Source organism: Castor canadensis, chromosome 16 (genome assembly GCF_047511655.1).
Source record: "Castor canadensis chromosome 16, mCasCan1.hap1v2, whole genome shotgun sequence".
Lineage (NCBI taxonomy): Eukaryota > Metazoa > Chordata > Mammalia > Rodentia > Castoridae > Castor > Castor canadensis.
The window spans coordinates 14,616,194-14,634,409 of record NC_133401.1 but is presented as its reverse complement, the minus strand read 5'-3'; the positions used below and the strand labels follow the sequence as shown (position 1 = coordinate 14,634,409).

The window sequence follows — 18,216 nt, the reverse complement described above, 5'->3', positions numbered from 1 at the left end:
CCTTTTTGTCCCAAGGAAGGAATCTGGGTGGAGAGGGAGGTTTAATGAGAGAGATGGGGACACATGAAAAATGCCTAGGTGTGGATGGAGGTGTCCCGTGTTTGATGGGACTGACAGTCCTCATCCATTCAAGTAAAACCTCCAAAGGTCAAATGCCCTCTTTGAAGTTCTGTCCACATGCAAAATTAGAAAGATAGTCTCAGCAGAGCTCAGAAACTAAAGTGGACCGCCCTTCCCTGCTCTTTCAATTCCCGTGGACTTTTGGACTACACACACTTCTAACAGGTTTGGGGGACTTTTGTCTCCAAAGCGGAGAACTGCCTAGCTTAAGCCTATCTGGAGTTAAAAAGGACTCCTTAAGGATCATCCAGTCCAATTAACCCATTTTATGAAGTTAAGCATTAAGATCAGACTTCTCAGGACCGGATAGTAGTGAACTTGCCTAGTGTGTGCCAGGTCCTGGGCTTGATCACCAGAAGTGAAAAGGGGAAAAAATATAGATAGATAGATAGATAGATAGATAGATAGATAGATAGATCAGATGTGCCTCGTCTGGCCACAATCACCCAACTGTGAGGGGCCCACCAGTTTGCATCACCCTTCTCCTATATCATTGTTCCTAAATCAGCCTTTCAGTAAGATGATCCTTTAGGACAATAGTCCACTAGGTCCTCCATCTTCTGATCAGCTAGCTCTTTTGCCTCTCAGCTGACTGACTTCCAGTGGAGCCTTTGTAACAGTAACAGTTGTTGCAAATGCAACTAGCAGATTAGAGAAAACTCAGGTATCAAAACGGAACAGACCTGGAATACCATCTTGATTCTTGCCACTTACTACCTGAGTTACATTAGGAATTCATAAACCTTTCTGTGCCGGTTTTCTTCTCTGTGGATAACAGTCTTTTTTGTGTGTTTGGGGGGGGCTGGGGTTTGAACTCAGGGCCTCATGCTTGCTAGAAAGGTACTCTACCACTTCCACCAGCCCTATTTTGTGTTAGGTATTTTTGAGATAGGGTCTTGAGAACTACTTGCCCAGGGTTGGCTTTGAACCACAGTCCTTCGATCTCAGTTTCCTGAGTAGATAGGATTACAGACGTGAGCCACCAGCGCCTGATGACAACAGTCCTTAGTATGCCAAAAACCGACTGGAATAGCCAGGCATAGTGGTACGCATCTGTAATTCCAGTATTTAGGAGGCTGAGACAGGAGGATGGAGAGTTCGAGGACAGCTTGGACTACATAGCAAGACCCTGTGAAAAGAAAACGGAAGGGAAGGGAAGGGAAGGGGGAAGGAGAGAGAAAAGGAAGGAAGGAAGGAAGTTAGGAAGGAAGGAGAAAAAAGAAAAGAAAAAGGAAGAAGAGAGAGGGAGGGAGGGAGAGAAAACAAAAGAGCTACTATGAGAATAAGTGATGGGACAGACAGGGCAAAGTGTGACCTCAGTAACTCATTGCTGTTATGTTACTATTGTATTATGTAGAATATAACTATTCCAATATCAATATTACTATTATTTGCTATTATTCTTGTTTCTTCATCTTTCTATATGGATCTGTGCATATAATCGACAAGTGACATCATTGCTTAGAATAGCTAAGAGCCACCTCAAATTTAACAATGTCCCAAACCTAGCTCCTGATGCCCCCCCCCCACCTGGCCTCCTTCTGCATTCTTTCCCATCTCAGGAAATAGCAAGATCCATCTGTTATGTCCTCAGCACCTGAAACAGGGTGGGGCCCACTACAGGTGATCCCAGGCAGACAACACTGGCTTAGAAAAGGGAAGTAACTTTATAGGTGACGCCTTATTATGTCATTCGCTCACATGGCACCCAAGCTGTTGGCAAATTCTGTTGGCTCTGCTTCCAGAACATCTCCATAATCTCACCACCTCTCCATGCTTTGCTGCTCCCTGGATCCAGCCACCCTCCTCTTCAACCCTAAGAAGAACAGTGGCTTCCCCACTGGGTTTTTCCACAGAAGAATCCTGTGAACAACTAACTCAGAGCCCATCCTCCAGGGCTCAGAATCCCCCCCTGGCTCCATCCCCCACAAAATGAGAGCTAGAGTCCTCAGTGCGGCCCGAGGACCACCTACAGGATCCATCACTTAATCGTCTGTGATCTAGTCTTCTGCCCATCTCCCCCTTACTCCCTCTATCTCAATCACATGATCTGTTGTTTCTCTAAGATGCTGGTCACACTTCTACCACAGGGCCTTTGCACTGGCTGTTGTCTCACCTTGGAACTCCCTCACTTCTGTTCATGTCATCTATTGAAAGAGGCCGTCCCTTTCCATTTTACCTTAAACAGCAAGGGCCAACTCCCTTCCTTTGTCGCCTTTTCTGGTCACTTTCCAATATAATGCCTTATTTATTACCAGACACCCCACTGGCTTACCAATTCCAGGAAGGCAGGAAACTTGTTTACTGCTGTGTCCCCAGCACTTGGAACCGCACAGAGCCTTCTGTCGGTGATCCCAGGCACATGATATTGGCTTAGAAAGGGAAGTGTCTTTGGAGATGATGTGTGAGGCAAGGGAAAGCCAAAGTCCAATTTGCTTCTTAATTAGCCCTGAGTTCTTAGGCGAGAGACTTAATTTCCAAATCTGCAAAATGGGAGAACAAGACACCCCCATAGTGACGCTGGGAAGATTTGAAGGCTCATGTCAAGCACCTAGCAGTGTCTGAGGGCTACAGGCCCTTGGTAAAATGCCCCCTTTTCCTGAAGTTCTTAAGAGTGTTGGCAGCCACCCTCAGACTAGAACCCAGGCTTCTAGTCTCCTGTGCCCAGGCTTTCTTTCCCCACCATGAGCCTCTTGCATTCACCAGCATCCAGACTGAAGCAAGAGGTGAGAGCAGCCCGGCACAACCCACTGCTCTCCAGCTCCCCAGTTGGTCAACTCTTATTCTCAGCAGCAATCAGTTTGAACACCCTGCTTCTTGTGCCTGCTCTGCATGTCCCCTTGTGACAGTTCCCAGCCACAGCAACCTGCACTGAGTGAAGGGCTCTTCCCCAGGAAGAACAGCCTGGTGGTCAGACAGCTGGGGTTCGAACAGCAGCTGTCACTTGACAGCCAAATGATGACTACAACCCTTTGTTTCTAACCTACAAAATGAGATGACATAGTTCCCACTTCATGGTTGTTGGTCTTTCCAAGAAATGAAACACACAGCAGTAATGTGCTGAGCACACTGATAACATATGGTGCTCAATAAATGCCAAATTCATAGCCACATCTCAGAGGGTAGCTACTGTCAGCTCCCAAGGCAAAACTCATACAGGACCAGAGTCATCCATGAAAATGTCCTCGATTGCTCAGTCTGAAAACGGTGAGCAAAGCCCATGCTGCTCAAGGGCCACACTGGAGAGTTCCAGCCTTGCTCTCAAGTTCAACACCTTGCGTATCCTTAGCTGAACTTGGGACCTGGTGTACAGAGAACATTGCTGAGCACTCCCAGTAAGAAAGACACAATGAGTCAAGGCCAAAGGAGGACAGAGACCTCCAGCTCCCACCCAACCCTCTTATCCAGGGGTGGAGGGAGATAAGGCAGCTCCCATGTCGCTCTCAATTTTGACCTTGAGAGTGTACAGTTAAGTCCACCTTATGCACTGATTTGACCAGTCAAAAAATAAAATTTCAAAAACAAAAATTCTAAATTCCTGCACATGCATTACACAGTTCTGCGGATCTAGAATTCTGCCTGTCCTGTTATCATCAGTTGTGTTTAGCTGAGTGATCTGCTGAGTGTTCCCCTGCCCTTAATTTTGTGAAAATGGAGTATGCCTGCCAAAAAGCAAATGGTGCCCCAAAAGCAAGGTATGGTTACCCAAACCAAAAAGGGCATGTAATATGCCCAATTTAAGTGATAAAGTGAAAATCTGAGGTTGCTGAAAAGTGGTGGTTTTAGCAGAAGTTGGGCATCTGCAGTACTGAACCCTGCATCCTGAGCATGCGTGGTTTTCCCTACACAGCATCTGCTTCAAACCAGAAACCTGCCGATGCCAAGGGTCTATAGCACTTAAGAGAGCTCATGGTCCTAGTGCCTCATCTTGGTCTCCAGGCTCTCTGGTTTGAACTCTTTCATCTTACACCAGGGCCCGGAGTAAAACCCATGCCTGGCGTCCAGGCAGTCTGATTCCCTTCTAAGCCAAACTAGAGATCCCTATAGGAAGACAAGGCCTTACTGGAACAGTTCTGCAGTTCCTCATCTCTGGGAAGCAGGAGATCCTGTGGCTACATACCCTTACCACTTAGGAGGAGCAGCCACCTGCCAGGCCTGGGGCACATGGCTTGGAGGTAGCACCAGGACAAGAGCACTTACCCGACGCTTGGGTGCTTGCTCAGAAGCCCATTCTTCCTCTTCCCCCAAGCAGACTGCACTCAACACACCTGGGTCTTCCCCACACTCTTTATTAGTTGCTTCAGCTGCTCCCCTCCCGTTGTTCATCTGTGGCCCCTTCTGCATCTGACACGCACACACTGGGGGACAGGGGACTTCAACTAGGCCCCCCAGCAAAGGGAGGATGCAGGACACAGCCCAGCCCCCAAGATCAAAGTAGCAGCTGGGAGCTGGGAGTCTTGGGAAAGTAAGAGTCCCAAGTTTAGGAAGATGGTTAGGACTGGATCCTCAATAGGTAGAGGAGCGCAGAAGTCCACGACGGTGGCGCGGGTGGAGGTGGCCCCTGGGGAAAGTCCTGAAGTCTCAAGGCAGCACTGAAGAGAACTGTGGGGTGATGACCCCACATGTCTCTCCAACCTCGGTCCCCTACTCCCACTGATCTTCATGCCCACCTGGGGGACATCTCAGACAGAGGTTTGCTCTCATCAGAGGTTTCCACCCCACAGGTCCCAGTTCTGTCTTCACCAGGGTCAGGTAGTGCCAACCTCTGAGCTTTGTCCCTCCAATCCAGGGGTGGCAACAAGTTCCTGCTCTTGCTCACCTCTTCCCAGTAACTGCCCTCAGCAGCGCTACCAACTCCCTGCACTCAATTCCTGTTGAAATACTTCAGGTAGTTTCTGTATTAACCCCAGTTGGACTTGACTGAAAAATGCTCAAAGCGCATATCCACACTGTATTCCTCATCCTCCCCAGTGGAAGCCCCAGCCGGCCCCATCTTAATAACCCCGCAGCCCATGCTATAAAGTTAGGTCATCCTGGATGCTGCCCCTTCCTTACCCTGACAGCTGCACTATCCCTACATCCTTCTACACTCATCCCGCATCTGACCCTGACTCCACCTCATGGCCACCACCCACCATTGTCCTTGACCCCTGCTGCCTCTCCTGCTTCCTCTAGCATTCTCCACATCTTAGCTGAATGACTTCATAAAAAGGTATGGATCCCATCATTCTCCCCAACAAAACCATCTAACAGCTTCCCATTGTCCTCAGAATAAAACCCAAAACCCTACCTGGGGCCCAGAAGGTCCTGCCTGTCCCCATTCTCATCTCCTCACACTTGCTGTTGGTTGAAATGGCCAGTCTTGTACCCACTCAGGATCTTTGTCCTGTAGCACCCTCTGCTTGGAGCTCTGGGTTTCCCATAGCTCTTTCCATGGCCATGGCCACGGCCATGTCTTCTGGGTTTCTCAGTCTACCTTCTCTGAATGCCCAATCAACTTTATTCCCAGGTCCCTCACTTCCACATCCTGTTGAGGTCTCACAGCCCTTCTTCTCTGAAACCACCCTGCACGTGCATGCACACATGACCTGATTGTCTCCCCTCATGACAATCTAAGTCCCAGGAGATCAAGGAACCTCCTTTCTCACTTCCTACTTTGCTCTGTGCCTACAACAGTGTCTGGCATGAAACAGCTGCTCAATAAATAAGTTGCCAAATGCAGAACACAGTGGACTCCTGGGTGGGAGGAGAGCTAGTAGCCTCTGAGGAGACAGTGTCCAGGGGCCCATAGCCCAGGGCAGCCCCGCCAGGTGACTTGACTGCTGCTGTGGTAGAGGCCCATCGGCAGATCAGAGGGACATGCTGGTGAGGTTGTCCTGGCTCAACAATCCCTTCCGGCCTGCACCAGCCCCATGCCCACTTCCCCCTGCCCCGCCACCTCCCCCACAGTACTCATGCAGCCTATGCCTCAGTGTGACAAGGGCTGACCCCAGGCAGGCACCATTGGGCGCATGGGGCCCCCCAGGTAGCTGGAGCAGCAGTGTGGCCACGCCAGCCATGCCATCTTCTGTGGGCTCAAGGGTGATGGGCCCAGCTCGCAGGCCAGCAGTGGTGGCAGGGATGGCTGGTGGGCAACAACCCCCTCCCATGGGTCCCCAAGGCCCCCCTGCCCCTGTCAGCAACAAGGGTGCCAAAAAGGGTTCAGAGCGACGGAAGGCAGGTGGTGGGAGCCCAGTTGGCTTCCAGGCAGGAGCTGGGGCAGTAGGGTCTGGCGGGAAGCAGACAGTGACCTTGGCAAAGGGGCGGCTGGCCATCTTGGTCATCTCCTGCAGGTGCCGGCGCTGTTCCTGTCGCTGGTCCAGGGCCTGCTTGGCCTTCCAGAGGAGCACGCAGAGAGAGAGGAAGAGGAAGAAGCAGGAGAAGAAGACGGAGAAGAAGACAAACAGATCAATGTGGGCCTGGTCCTGCCGGAAGAACAGCAGGCCCTGCGAGTCTGCAGAACCATTGGCACCAGGCCCGCTTGGGTCGCCCACACCCAGCAGCAGCAGGTAGAAGCGGCTCGACTTGAGGGCATGGTGCTCGTGTGGGTAGGTGATGACCAGCCGGTCTCGCACACTGCGGACCACCAGCACTGCTGATGGCTCAGTCACTGTCACATAGGTAATTAGGCCCCGCGGCCAGACCTCCCTAACACGAGGCTCTGTGGATATGCCTGGCCCACTCCCAGCCCCAGGTCCTCCTGAATCCCCTGCCGCCCGGGCCCCGCCATCAGCAGGAGGCGGGGGAGGTGGTGGGGGTGGGGGTGGCTGGATATGCACTGTGTGAACACCTGTGTCAGGGGCCACACGGACCACAAAGGTATCATAGGAAGTGGAGACGTAGAGATCTACAGCTCCGAAGGTCACATCCAGTGTCAGGCGAATGTCTACATTGGTGAACTTAGGCTGCACACCAAAGAGGACAGTGCGGCCAGGGCCCAGTGCCCGGCGTTTGGGCTCGTGGAAGCAGTTGGTCTGGGAAGTGGGGTCTAGGCAGCATTCCTGCTCCACCGAGATGAGGCGGTAGCACTGCTGGCCGCCCAGCGGGCTCCCATGGAACGACTCCCGGCACTTGGCACACTGTAGGCAGAGCAGGGGCACACACAGCCATCAGGCAGGGCATGGGTGGAGCTGTCCACCAAGCAGGACAGGCCCATACCACCTGACACCAAGCAGTCACTGTCCTGAGCTCTCACTAGCGCCCAGTCATGTCCTTGTGACACCTGTCCAGAACGTCTCTGCCAATGTGGATACTGCCAGGAACTGACACTCTGCACCTGGGCTCACCCCAGTAACTGGCAGCCTGATACCGAGGCCTTTGGTACCATGGGGCATGGCAATGAAGAGCTCTGTCAGATTCTGGCTCCTCCTCCTAACCAGCTGTGTGCCCTCAAACTAGTGACCTGACCTCAATGAGCCCGAGATTCTCCTGTGTACAGGAGGAACTGAGGCATGCTCAGGGTCTGCTGAAATCACAGGAACAGCACTGACTTGGCCACCCTCACCTGCCTGCCTGTCTGTTTCTGGACTGTTAGGCACATTCCTACCTCAGGACCTTTGCACTGACATGTTCTTTACCTGAATGGCCTGGTTCCTATATGTCCACTTGTCTGACACCCTCACTTCCACATGGAGCACCACCTTCTCACCAAGGCTTTCCTCAGTCACTGTATCTACCCTTTCTACTCCCCGGCCATGCTTCTGCTTCCTTTTCCTTCTTGCCTCTCATCACTGACACACTGTTCCTGACTACTCTTCTGCTCACTGCCTGAATCCTCTGTGGGAGTGTAACTCTAGGAGGGCAGATGATTTGTCTGCCTTGTTCCCTGCTGGGTCCCTGTGTCTCATGCACTGCTTGATCATGTAACAGTTGCTCAATAAATATGTACCGAGGGGATGCATGGATGGAGGGCAGCTCTCATGATTCCTGTACTTAGTGGCAACCACTCACATCCGTCCCAGCTCCAAACCCAGCTGACTCCAAACCCAAGCTGGGGCAGGACAGTCCATGTCTCTGAGCTTAATTTCAGCTCATGTCTGCACCTCACCAAGACCTCTGCACAGTTTTGGTTTCTTTTCCCTCCCCCGTGATTATTAACAGACAACACATACTGCATTGGAACTGCTAGAGGCAGAGTCTGCAGTTTTAATTTCTTGGGCCCTCTGGTAGAGGGCAACAGAACTTTTCAGTAATGTTTAGTGTTTTTTTTCCTCTTTGCTGGGGTCTCACATATCTAGACACATATTCTACCAATGAGCCACACCCAACCTACCAACAAGTTTATTTATTTATTTATTTTTGCAGTACTGGGGTTTAAACTCAGGGCCTCACACTTGCTGGGCAGGCACTCTACCACTTGAGCTACTCCACCAGTCCTTTTTTGTGATGGGTTTTCTCAAGATAGGGTCTAGCAAACTATTTACTCAGGCTGGCTTTGATCAGTAAGGCATGTAAAACTATGCATTTTGGGTGCAGATGCAACTATGCCTATAGACTGTTTCTGTAGATGGGAAAAGGAGACTGAGATAAGCATGAGATTTCTCTTCCCCCTGCCCTGGAGACAGTAAGTGTTCCGTGTCTTCTAAGGACTAGCAAGGGATGCCCTCCCCATGGGAGAAGTCTGCAGCATGGCAGCTGACCAGGTGAGCAGTGCAGATGCTCCTGGTGCTTCTCTGAAGAAAACAGGGGAACTGGACTTGAATTTAAATCTCGGTATTATAATGGATGTGAGATCCTGTTAGCTCCAGTTCACCAGATGGGAAAACCTGCCTGAAAATAAAGCCAACATAGCGGAGAGCAGAGTCAAGATACAGGGAAAGAGATTGCTAATGTTACTATGTGAACACCTGAAACCAGCCATTCCTGAAGGCACATCCCAGACCTTTGTTTTGGCTTTTTTGCAACAGGGTCTCACTATGTAGACCAAGCTGGCCTCAAACTTTTTTTTTTTTTTTTTGAGTCGGGGGGAGGGGGGGGGGACAGGCAATACTGAGTTTTGAACTCAGGGCCTTATGCTTGCAAAGTATGCAGTTAAGTCACACCCCCAGTCCTGATAGCCTCAAACTCTTTATCCTCTTGCCTCAGTCTCTAGAATAGCTGTGACTACAGGCACGCACTACTGTGCCTAGTCACCTCAGTTTCAAGAGTCAATCATTTTCTTTCTCTTAAGCTACTATGAGTTCCTAGCCTTGTAGACTTGCAAGCTGTGACTCTGTCAGTCTGAGAGCACCCCTCCAACACACACACCAGCTCCAGGATCTATATCTTGGTCCTCACCATCACTGAAACTGATTGGAGCTCAGTAACAGTCTATTCAGTTGACCCTGACCCCAAGACCACAGATTCACAACCAATGGTCCTGCCCAGGCCCAGCTACTCAACCCAGCTCTGAGTATAGACACCTCAGTCCAGAACTCGCTTCTCCAGTCGCACCTGGTATTTGTAGCAGTCCCGGCGGTCACTGGGGGAGCTGCCCTGGCATGTGCCCGTCTCTGTGTTGTTCTGACATGGGCAGCCTGTCCCGTCCTGCTCATTACAAGTGTCTGCATGGCCATTACACTGGCATCTGAGGACAGGAAGAAGATGGGGGGGCAGATAATGGAACTCCCATGACCTCTAAGGCTCACAGAGGTCAAGCCATTTTCAAGACCAAGAGCTGCTAGGTGGCAATCAGGATTGGAACCCGGTTTGGACCGACTCTAAGCTCCCCAAATATTTGGATGGAAGGGCATGGAATGGGGCGTGGAGTGTTGGCTCGAGCTTGCTTCCTTCCAGCCTTCTCTGCACTCACCATCTCCACTGAGGTTGTTGTGTGGCCTGGATTTCAATCCTGGACTGAGGGTAAGGGTTTCTGAGCTGGGCCCCACTCACTTCTCAACCCCTGTCTTGGCCTGGGGCCCCCTGGGGATGTCACCCACTTCTGACTGAAAGCAGAGGATGGGGGAGGGGTTGGAATCCCAGCTACTCCTAGTGAGAAGGGCAAGGGTCCAGCCCCTTCCTCTCACTTGGTGCACTTCCCATCCAGGAGGAAGTAGCCATGGAGGCAGCTCTCGCATTTGTCCCCATAGCTGTTGTTCTGGCAGTTCACACATACGGCATCATCTTCACTAGGACCCTCTGTCACCCAGTTTTCAATCTGATCAAGGAAAGCCAGGGTGATCACTGAAAGGCATGAACCAGCCCCTCCTCCCTCAGACCCAGGGATCCAGGCCCAGTCCTCCTCCCTGAGACCCAGGAGTGCAGCCCCAGCCCTCCTCCCTCAGACCTATAGGTCCAGACCCAGCCCTCCTCCCTCAGACCCAGCGGTCCAGATCCCCAGCTCCCTCTGATCCAGATCCCCAGATCTAGGAGTCCCGGACCCAGCCTCTTTCACCTCCTCTGGATCCAGTGAGTACTTCTCTGGCTCTCTCCTGGCCATTTCCAGCTCCTTCCTGGAGACGCAGACGTGGCTGTTGCCACGACAGAAGGCATGGCAGGGCCGGCAGGTGCCGCCCCCCAGAGCTGACCCCACAAACAGCGGTAGGCACTGCTCACAGTGGCTGCCCTGAGAACCCAGGACACAGTTGTGAGAAGGGCTGGGGAATGCAGGGGCACTTGGCAAGGATCATCCAGCCTCAGATTTAGGTCCCACTTCTCTGCTCATTTCAAACTCCAAGTCCTAAGCTCAAAAGTCCCTCCCTCCTTGTGCAGCCCTCACTGTCCACTACTACAGAATCCCCAAAGTCTTCTCACATGGCTGGGACAGGGCTCAGCCATCATTTCCCTTCTCAGCCAACGACACAATAAAGCTCAAGATGCCCAAACATGAGGCCCTGGGTTCCACCCAGCCCCACAAAAATAAAGTTAAAAAAAATGGAAGCCAGGCACCAGTGGCTCACGCCTGTAATCCTAGCTACTCGGGAGGCAGAGATGAAGAGGATCACAGTTCGAAGCCAGTCCAGGGCAATTAATTCTGTGAGACCCTATCTCAAAAACACCTAACTTAAAAAAGGGCTGGTGGAGTGGCTCAAGGGGTAGGCCCTGAGTTCAAGCCCCAGTACCGAAAAAAAAAAAAATGGAAACCATGCCTGAGCACAGGCTTGAGGCAAGCAAGGGCTGGGTGCTGGGGTCAGGGGTCTGAGGTGCAGGGTGGCCCACCTTGGTGTGGTTGCGGCAGAGCAGGCAGTGGTCCCGAGCCCCGACACCCGCACATTCGCTATGGCGGTTGCAGCGACATTCAGTGGAGCAGTTGCGTCCAACGAAGCCGAAGTGGCAGCGGCAGTGATCAGGTTCGACACATGAGCCATTCACGCAGCCCTGGGCACACACTGGGCGGCATAGGCCTGTCACGCTGCGGGAAACGTGTGATGGGCAGGGCTGGTGGCCTGGGCAGGTGGCTTAGCTTCTACCCACCCACTGTTCCACCCACTTTTCAACTAGTCACTTATCCCAGAAGAGCTGCCTGTCACTTCTGTTCCATCACTCTTGCCCTATGGAATGCAACCCACACCTTCTCCAGAGGCAGGTCCACAGTCCTTCCTCATCTCGGGGCCCCTCTGAAACTCATTTTTCCCTGGTCTCTCTCACCATCCTGTCTGCCCCATGACCGAGCTCACCGCCCTTCCCTTTCCTGCATCAATTCCACCAGCCCTGAGCTTCTGACTCCCTTTCCTCCCCTTAGGCTTTGCTCTGGACCTTCCCCATCATCACTGCTCCCCCACATGCTCTCCCACTGGTCTGCCTTGTACCTCCTCCCTCCCTCCCAGACTCACTTGTCCATAGTGTAGCCCGTCTTGCAGCTGCACTCATAGCCGTGGGGCTGGTCATGGCAGTTCTGGGTCTCATTGCAGTCGTGGTGCCCATTTGCACACTCGTCCTCAGGGGGGCAGGACAGAAAAGCCCAGGATGCCCCAGGGCGTCCACATGTCAGCCCTGACTCCAGGAATACAGGGCTTCACCAGAGGGCCTCTGTACCACCTGCCCCCCAGCCACCCAGACCTTCGTCCCCCCTTCCTCTGAGCCCCACTTTGGAGATAGCCCTAGTGCTCCCATGATTTCTGAGCTAGCCCCACCACCTGGCTCCTGAACCCTTCTCACCGTCACGAGGGCCACTGAGTCCACCCTCCATGCAGCGGCCGCCTCCATCCTGGCCCCCCCAGGCACACCAGCCACAGTGGGGGCGCCGCAGGCACAGGGCACACTGGGTAGCCTGAGCACATCCCAGGGAGCAGCTCTCGGGCCCCCGCAGCAGCCGCCCACAGCCTCCAGCCATACATCTCAGGGGCAGGTAGGAGGGGCTCAGACACTGTCCAGGAGGGGAAACAGAGTGAGGAAGAGAGAGGAAGAGAAAGGTCAAATATATTGTGGCAATTTCCCAAGACAGTACCCTCCTCTCTGAGGCCCTGCCTCCTGGGCCCCAGTTACCCCAGAATACTAGCTAGACCATCACTCGCTCCCTCTCAAGGCTTTGTAACTAGACATTAAGACCAGAAGTTAGGCCAGGGAGGTCCTAAAGTGGGAAGATCATGCAGACTTGGATTGGAGAGACATTTGGATGAGACGACGACAAGCAAATGCAGAGGACATGGAAGGGCAGGAAAATAGGTACAGGTAAGCAGACATGAGACCTTATATCACCAGGATGGGGGAACAAGAGAGAGGGGCAACTTTCCACATCAGTCTGAGGCCCCTGTGAGGCACAGCTATGCTTCCATATCCCAAAGGTAGTACTGCACTGGTGTAGTGGCTTAATTTTCCCTACCCGGTCAGAATGCTTCTCTTTCAGCTAAAGACAGGCAGTGGCTGGGGTGGGGGGTTGGGGCGAGGGACACCAAAGAATGTCAGGACAGGGTTACAAGCCACAGCCTCTTAGAGTAAATGCAGAGTTGGCTGTTGGGAAAAGGGCTTCTCCCAAACCAGGCAGGAGGTTGGGTGAGGGGCCACACAGCAGTTCACAGCCATCACTTATGTGTTGGGATCTAAGACCCAGACCACATGCACAGTGAGGTTCAGGTCCTTGGGAATAAGAGCATTTTATTTACTACTTGGCATTAAGTAAAGTATAAGAGGGAAAAGATTCATGTGGGCTGGTTGCCCAAAAGCACTTAGGAAGACATAAAGCAACCGTGCAATCCTGAAATAGAAACTCTGATTGCTGTGGCTGGAGCTCTGAGCCCACTAAGGGCTACACTGCCAGATGCCAAGTCTCTGTCAGCCAGTCTGACCCTCCCAGGTCTGCAGCATGTAATAAATACTGTGTGCTTTTTCTTGGATTTGTTTTGATTTTTGAGGCGGGGGTCTTATTGCGTGACATCCAACTGTCAATCCTCCTGCTTCAGCCACCTGAGTGCTGGGACCATAGGCATGCACCACTACTACCAGCAATGTCTTTTTCTTGCTTAAAAAAAAAAACTTGAAGAAAAACCTCTCTCCTAGGCTGGACATCCAATCTAAATGCAGATGGTAGAGCAATCTGGGAAGGGGCAGAGCACCCAGAGTTTTCAGTCCTGAATGACACTTTCTGCTATGACCTGCCTAGTGACAAATGTGCCGATGCCCAACACCAACAAACTGCATTTCTAGTGCTGCTAGGAGATGTGTGAACCTAAGTTCCAAGAGCAGGATCCGAGCTTGTCTGTTGACAGACTGAACAGCCTAGCAAGTGCCCAAGGAAGATGCTCAAGGCCAAATAATGAAGGAGGCAGACCAGGGAGAAGGGTGCTCAGATGTTTGAGCCCACACAAAAAACAATGCCAGGGGCTGGGAGTGGTGGCTCAACACAATCCTAGCTCCCAAGCAGAGACTGGAGGAGCTCTGTGCCTCAGGCAAAAGTCTGAAATCTATCCAATCAAAGCAAAAAAGGAGGTGGGGGGGGTGCTTGGCTGAAGTGGTAGAATACAAACCCTAGTACAGACAAGAACAAGGCTTATGATACCAATCTGGCAGCCCTTTTGAGTCAAACTACAACAGGTCTCAAAAGATCTAGCAGAAGTCGCCTCACAGTCTCACGCTTAGTGCTGGCTGTCTGGTCCCAGTAGACAGACTGTGCCCTCCAGCTTACTGGTCCCACCACATTCTCCTGCCTCCTCCCCTGGCTATTCCATTTCCTCACTTGCCTGGGCTCTATAGGCATCTGAGCCTGATAGGCATGGAGGGCTAGGTAAGGCTCTGGTTTTGCTTTCCTTTCCTGGAAATCCTCACAAAAAACAAATCAGTGGCTGGTGTGGTGGCACACACACCTGTAATCCCAACTACTCAGGAGGTGGAGCATTGAGGTTAGAGGCCAGCCAAATAAACTAAAAGCTTGAGGCCCTGAGTTCAATCCCCTATAAAACACACACACACACACACACACACAGCCAAACCATGAAAATTCTCAAGAATATCTGGGGAGGGCCTGTATTGCCAGAAGGACCCCAGTTTGATAACAAAAGGCATCTGTTTGTTGCAAACCAAAACCACCAAGGCCTCTGCATTCTGCCACACAGAGCCCCGTGTAGAACCATCACAGGGATTCTTAGCCTGTCACAGACAGGGGGAAGGTTCCAGTGGGCAGTGCTTGGGGCAGCTAGATCTAGCCCTCCCAGACCCTCCCACTACTGTTCATTACCATAGTAGCAGCCACTACTGAGTCCTTGCTGAATGCAGGTAGTTTCATGCCCTAAGCAAATTCTCCCACTTAACTGGTACAACCTCCCTGTAGGATGGAGTCTGTTATATGACTCCCACTCATCAGACATTCATGGAGGCTTAAGAGAGGGGAAGTCACTTACCAAAGTAAAACAGTTAGGAAATGATGGGCCATTTGATCACAGGGCAAATGAGCCAACATGCCACTCCTAAGCAGGGCTTCTAGCTCTAGATGCCTTTGACCCTCTGCGCCCTGCCCTCCTGGAGTATGCTGGAAACACTGCTAATTTCTTTTTTCTTTTCTATAGTCACCTCTCAAAATGGAAGTTCTAATGGCAAGTGTCCTATTTCCCTGTACTGTTGGCTACCTGGTGAGGGGCAGTGGCTGGATGGATCACAGGCCATGGGCCATGGTTGGGTGAGAAGGCATTATGCCACTGGGTCCTGCACAATCCAGGTGTGAATGAGTGGACCTGAGTAGGTATCAGGGCCATTTTTTGCTAGATGTAACAGCAGAAGTAGATCTGTTTTGTCTTTCTCTTAAGGAGACGGGGAGGCAAATGTCTTTGCCACTGGGACAGCTAAGTCATGGGAGGTGGACATCCTAGAAACAGATGGAATGTGCAGACTGTCCCAGACATACAGTGCCTGCCCAGGCCAAATCCACCTCCACCAATTACCTCTCCAACCCGCACACATAGATGAGTCCCTGGCCTGCCCGTCCTGTTTGAACCATGCACTCCTAGCCCTCCCTGGGCTTGTCTTATTGGACTAACATTGGACAACTGACTCATGAGCAGGGTCAGTCTCTCCTTGAGACCAGAAACTAACCAATGACAGAGGGGAACAATAGCTTCAGGAATTAGAAAGGTTCACACAGGCTGAGAATCAAGGCCACACTTGCAGCCATGTGTGCTAAAGAAAACTGAAGGACGCAAATGTGTAGAGAATCTGAGATTACAGGCCACATGACCCAAGAGCAACAGAGCAGCAGTACTTCCTGTTCTCACATTTCATCGAACACCCCCAATTCCTTATAACAGCAGCAGCCAGAGGGGGGTTCTGTTGTTCTGTTGCTTACAACCAACAGTTCCCAATGCAGACAGGGCAAGAGATGGAGGAGGGAAGCAGAGAGGGAGGCTGAGGGGACATGGCATTAGGGGCCAAGGAAAGGCTGGGGCAGGGATCCCATTAAAAAGAGCTAGAGATCCAGAGTGTGACCAGAGATGTATAAGATAGAGAGCAGGGAAAGAGATGGAAGGACAAACGGGGGTGGGGCTAGAACTAGAGGGATAGAGGAATGAGGATTGATGGGGAAGAAAGGCCAGGGTCTGGCACTGCAAACCAGGGCAGTACCTGTTGGAGGCTGCTGCTCCAGACACAGTGCTGCCAGCCCCCATCTGCACCTTTGGAGTCCAGGCAGGAGGTACAGTTGGGGAGGAGATAACAAGGGGTGGGGCAGGGCAATGGTGGGGATGATTCCACAGGCATCGGGGACACATTCAGCAGAGAGTGGCTGAAGCACGTCCAGTCATAGGTAGGCTGCACTGAGAGGATGCGGCGGGTCTCCCCTGGGATTGGAGGCACAGGAATTAGTATCCATTGGGCCCCCCAGCCCCTCCTCCCTCAGACCTAAAGTCTAGACCCAACTCTAGACCCTTATCTCTCAGACCCAGGGTCCAGGTCTCCACCCCTCCTCCCTCAGACTCAGAAATTCAGGCCTCATCTCTCCTCCCTCAGCCTCAGGGGTCCAGGCCCCAGCAGTCCTCTTCTCTTAGACCCAGGAATCCAGACCCTAACCTTCTTCTCTCAGACCCAGAAGTCTAGGCTCCAACCCTCTTCTCCTCAGACCTAGTAGTCCAAGCCCAGTCCTTCTCCCTCAGACTCAGAAATCTTGACCCTTAAACTCTCCTCTCGAGGACCAAGTCCACGGACTCACCAGTCCTTTTGAACTGCCGTGTCCACATGCACTTGCCTTCCCGTGTGCACTGCTCGCAATCAGCAGCCCCACACGCAGCCTCTGAACAGTTCCCTGCCCAGAAAACCTCTCGTTGATTGATCCGACAGTCATTCTCGGAGGTGCATGACCCATTGCGCCCGATGCAGGCACCCTCGGGGCAGTTGGTACACCACTTACAGCGAGGGGCAGGTGCCTGGCAAGGGAAGACAGGCTCAGTAGGGTCTGCAGGGGGAACCCCAGCACCCTCCTGACATAGCTTTTCCCACCCAATCACAGCTGAAGGGCACCGTGGTTCCTGAGACCCTAAGGTAGGCAGGGCAGCAGAAAAGAGTGGAGACCAGGACCTCCCTATCCCTCTACCCACTGCTCCTTGATACCCCCACCCATTCACCTCTCCATCTCCAGGCTGTAGGGTCCGGGGATGGCGGGCCAGGCACTCACTGCAGGTCCGGAGTCGTCTACATTCCTCCGGGGAGCGAGGCATTGGGGAGCAGGGGGTGCCTCCACAGCCCAGCCTGCAGGGCATGAGGCCTGGCTCACTCACACCCAGCCAGGCCCCATCCTTCTGCCTCTTGGACATCATCCTACAACCTCTCCAAACTGTGTCCCTACATGAACCACCAAATCCTGGTCCTTCTCACCCCTTGGTGATAGATGTCCCATGTCCACCTGTCTCCTGGGCTAGAGACATCAGAAAACACCCCATGTTCTCCTGCCCCTACAGTCACTGAGGCCTTTTGCCTCCTGAATCTCTCTGACTGTCCCCTCCTCTGTGCCACCCCTACCCAATTCAGGGCTGTTCTCACCCCAGCCATATCTAGGTCTCCCCTGCCTACTCCCCTCACAACAGTTCCAGAATACCTCTGCTCATGCCGGCCCTGTCTCTTCCAATTCCAATCTTCCATGGCTCCCCGCCACCCACGGTGAAGGTCTACAATCCCTCATCCAAATTCTTGGAGGAGGTCATGTTACATAATTTTCCAGGTTTTAGAAAGCAGCAGTGTTCCTGCTGTTGCACACAGACCCAGGGGTGCTGAGGGCATATCCCATAATCAAACCCACTAATATCCCTGCCACATATGTAATGGCATGTTTCAGGGGACAAAGTCCATGAATAACTTCACATCAGGATCATTAAGCAGTGAAAGTTGATACAAACCATGAGCCTCTTGGCTTCCAGAGATGTTTGGACTCCTGAACTGCAGATGGAGGAACTGTGCGTCTGACCACACCCACCCTTCCAATACAGACGGTCTCTCAAATATGCCAAGCGCAGCCCCACTTTGAGACTTTGCTGATTTAAACTTTACTGGTTATTCAGGGGTCAGTTAGGACACAGCTGCTCTAGAATAAGATCCCAGCAAAGCTCCCCACTGGAGCTGCCCGAGGCCACCCCTGCCTGTGATGATTCACCCACTTTCCTGTATGTGAGCACATACCTCAAACCAGACAGATTAGTCCCAAGGCCTCCCTCTAGGCCTGACCTAACA

The 18,216-nt window shown here is 52.3% G+C and overlaps 1 protein-coding gene across 4 annotated transcripts in view; it reads right to left on the bottom strand.

Moving 5' to 3' along the window:
- Window positions 1–15: 15 nt before the first annotated feature.
- Window positions 16–18,216, bottom strand: part of Megf8 (multiple EGF like domains 8) — a 45,619-nt gene continuing 27,418 nt past the window's right edge. For 3 of the 4 annotated variants that reach the window (XM_020172111.2, XM_074057285.1, XM_074057286.1), the window contains 10 exons: window positions 17,118–17,241; window positions 16,706–16,919; window positions 16,123–16,337; window positions 12,235–12,442; window positions 11,910–12,069; window positions 11,296–11,488; window positions 10,532–10,702; window positions 10,164–10,294; window positions 9,592–9,724; window positions 4,390–7,238 (listed from right to left, as the gene is read on the bottom strand). In XM_020172111.2, the coding sequence (XP_020027700.2) occupies window positions 5,970–7,238; window positions 9,592–9,724; window positions 10,164–10,294; window positions 10,532–10,702; window positions 11,296–11,488; window positions 11,910–12,069; window positions 12,235–12,442; window positions 16,123–16,337; window positions 16,706–16,919; window positions 17,118–17,241 (2,818 nt within the window). In that variant the 3' untranslated portion in view covers window positions 4,390–5,969. Of the gene's footprint in view, window positions 1,250–2,395; window positions 2,604–4,389; window positions 7,239–9,591; window positions 9,725–10,163; window positions 10,295–10,531; window positions 10,703–11,295; window positions 11,489–11,909; window positions 12,070–12,234; window positions 12,443–16,122; window positions 16,338–16,705; window positions 16,920–17,117; window positions 17,242–18,216 lie in introns of those variants that run through there. The other variant, XM_074057284.1, reaches the window with a different exon arrangement.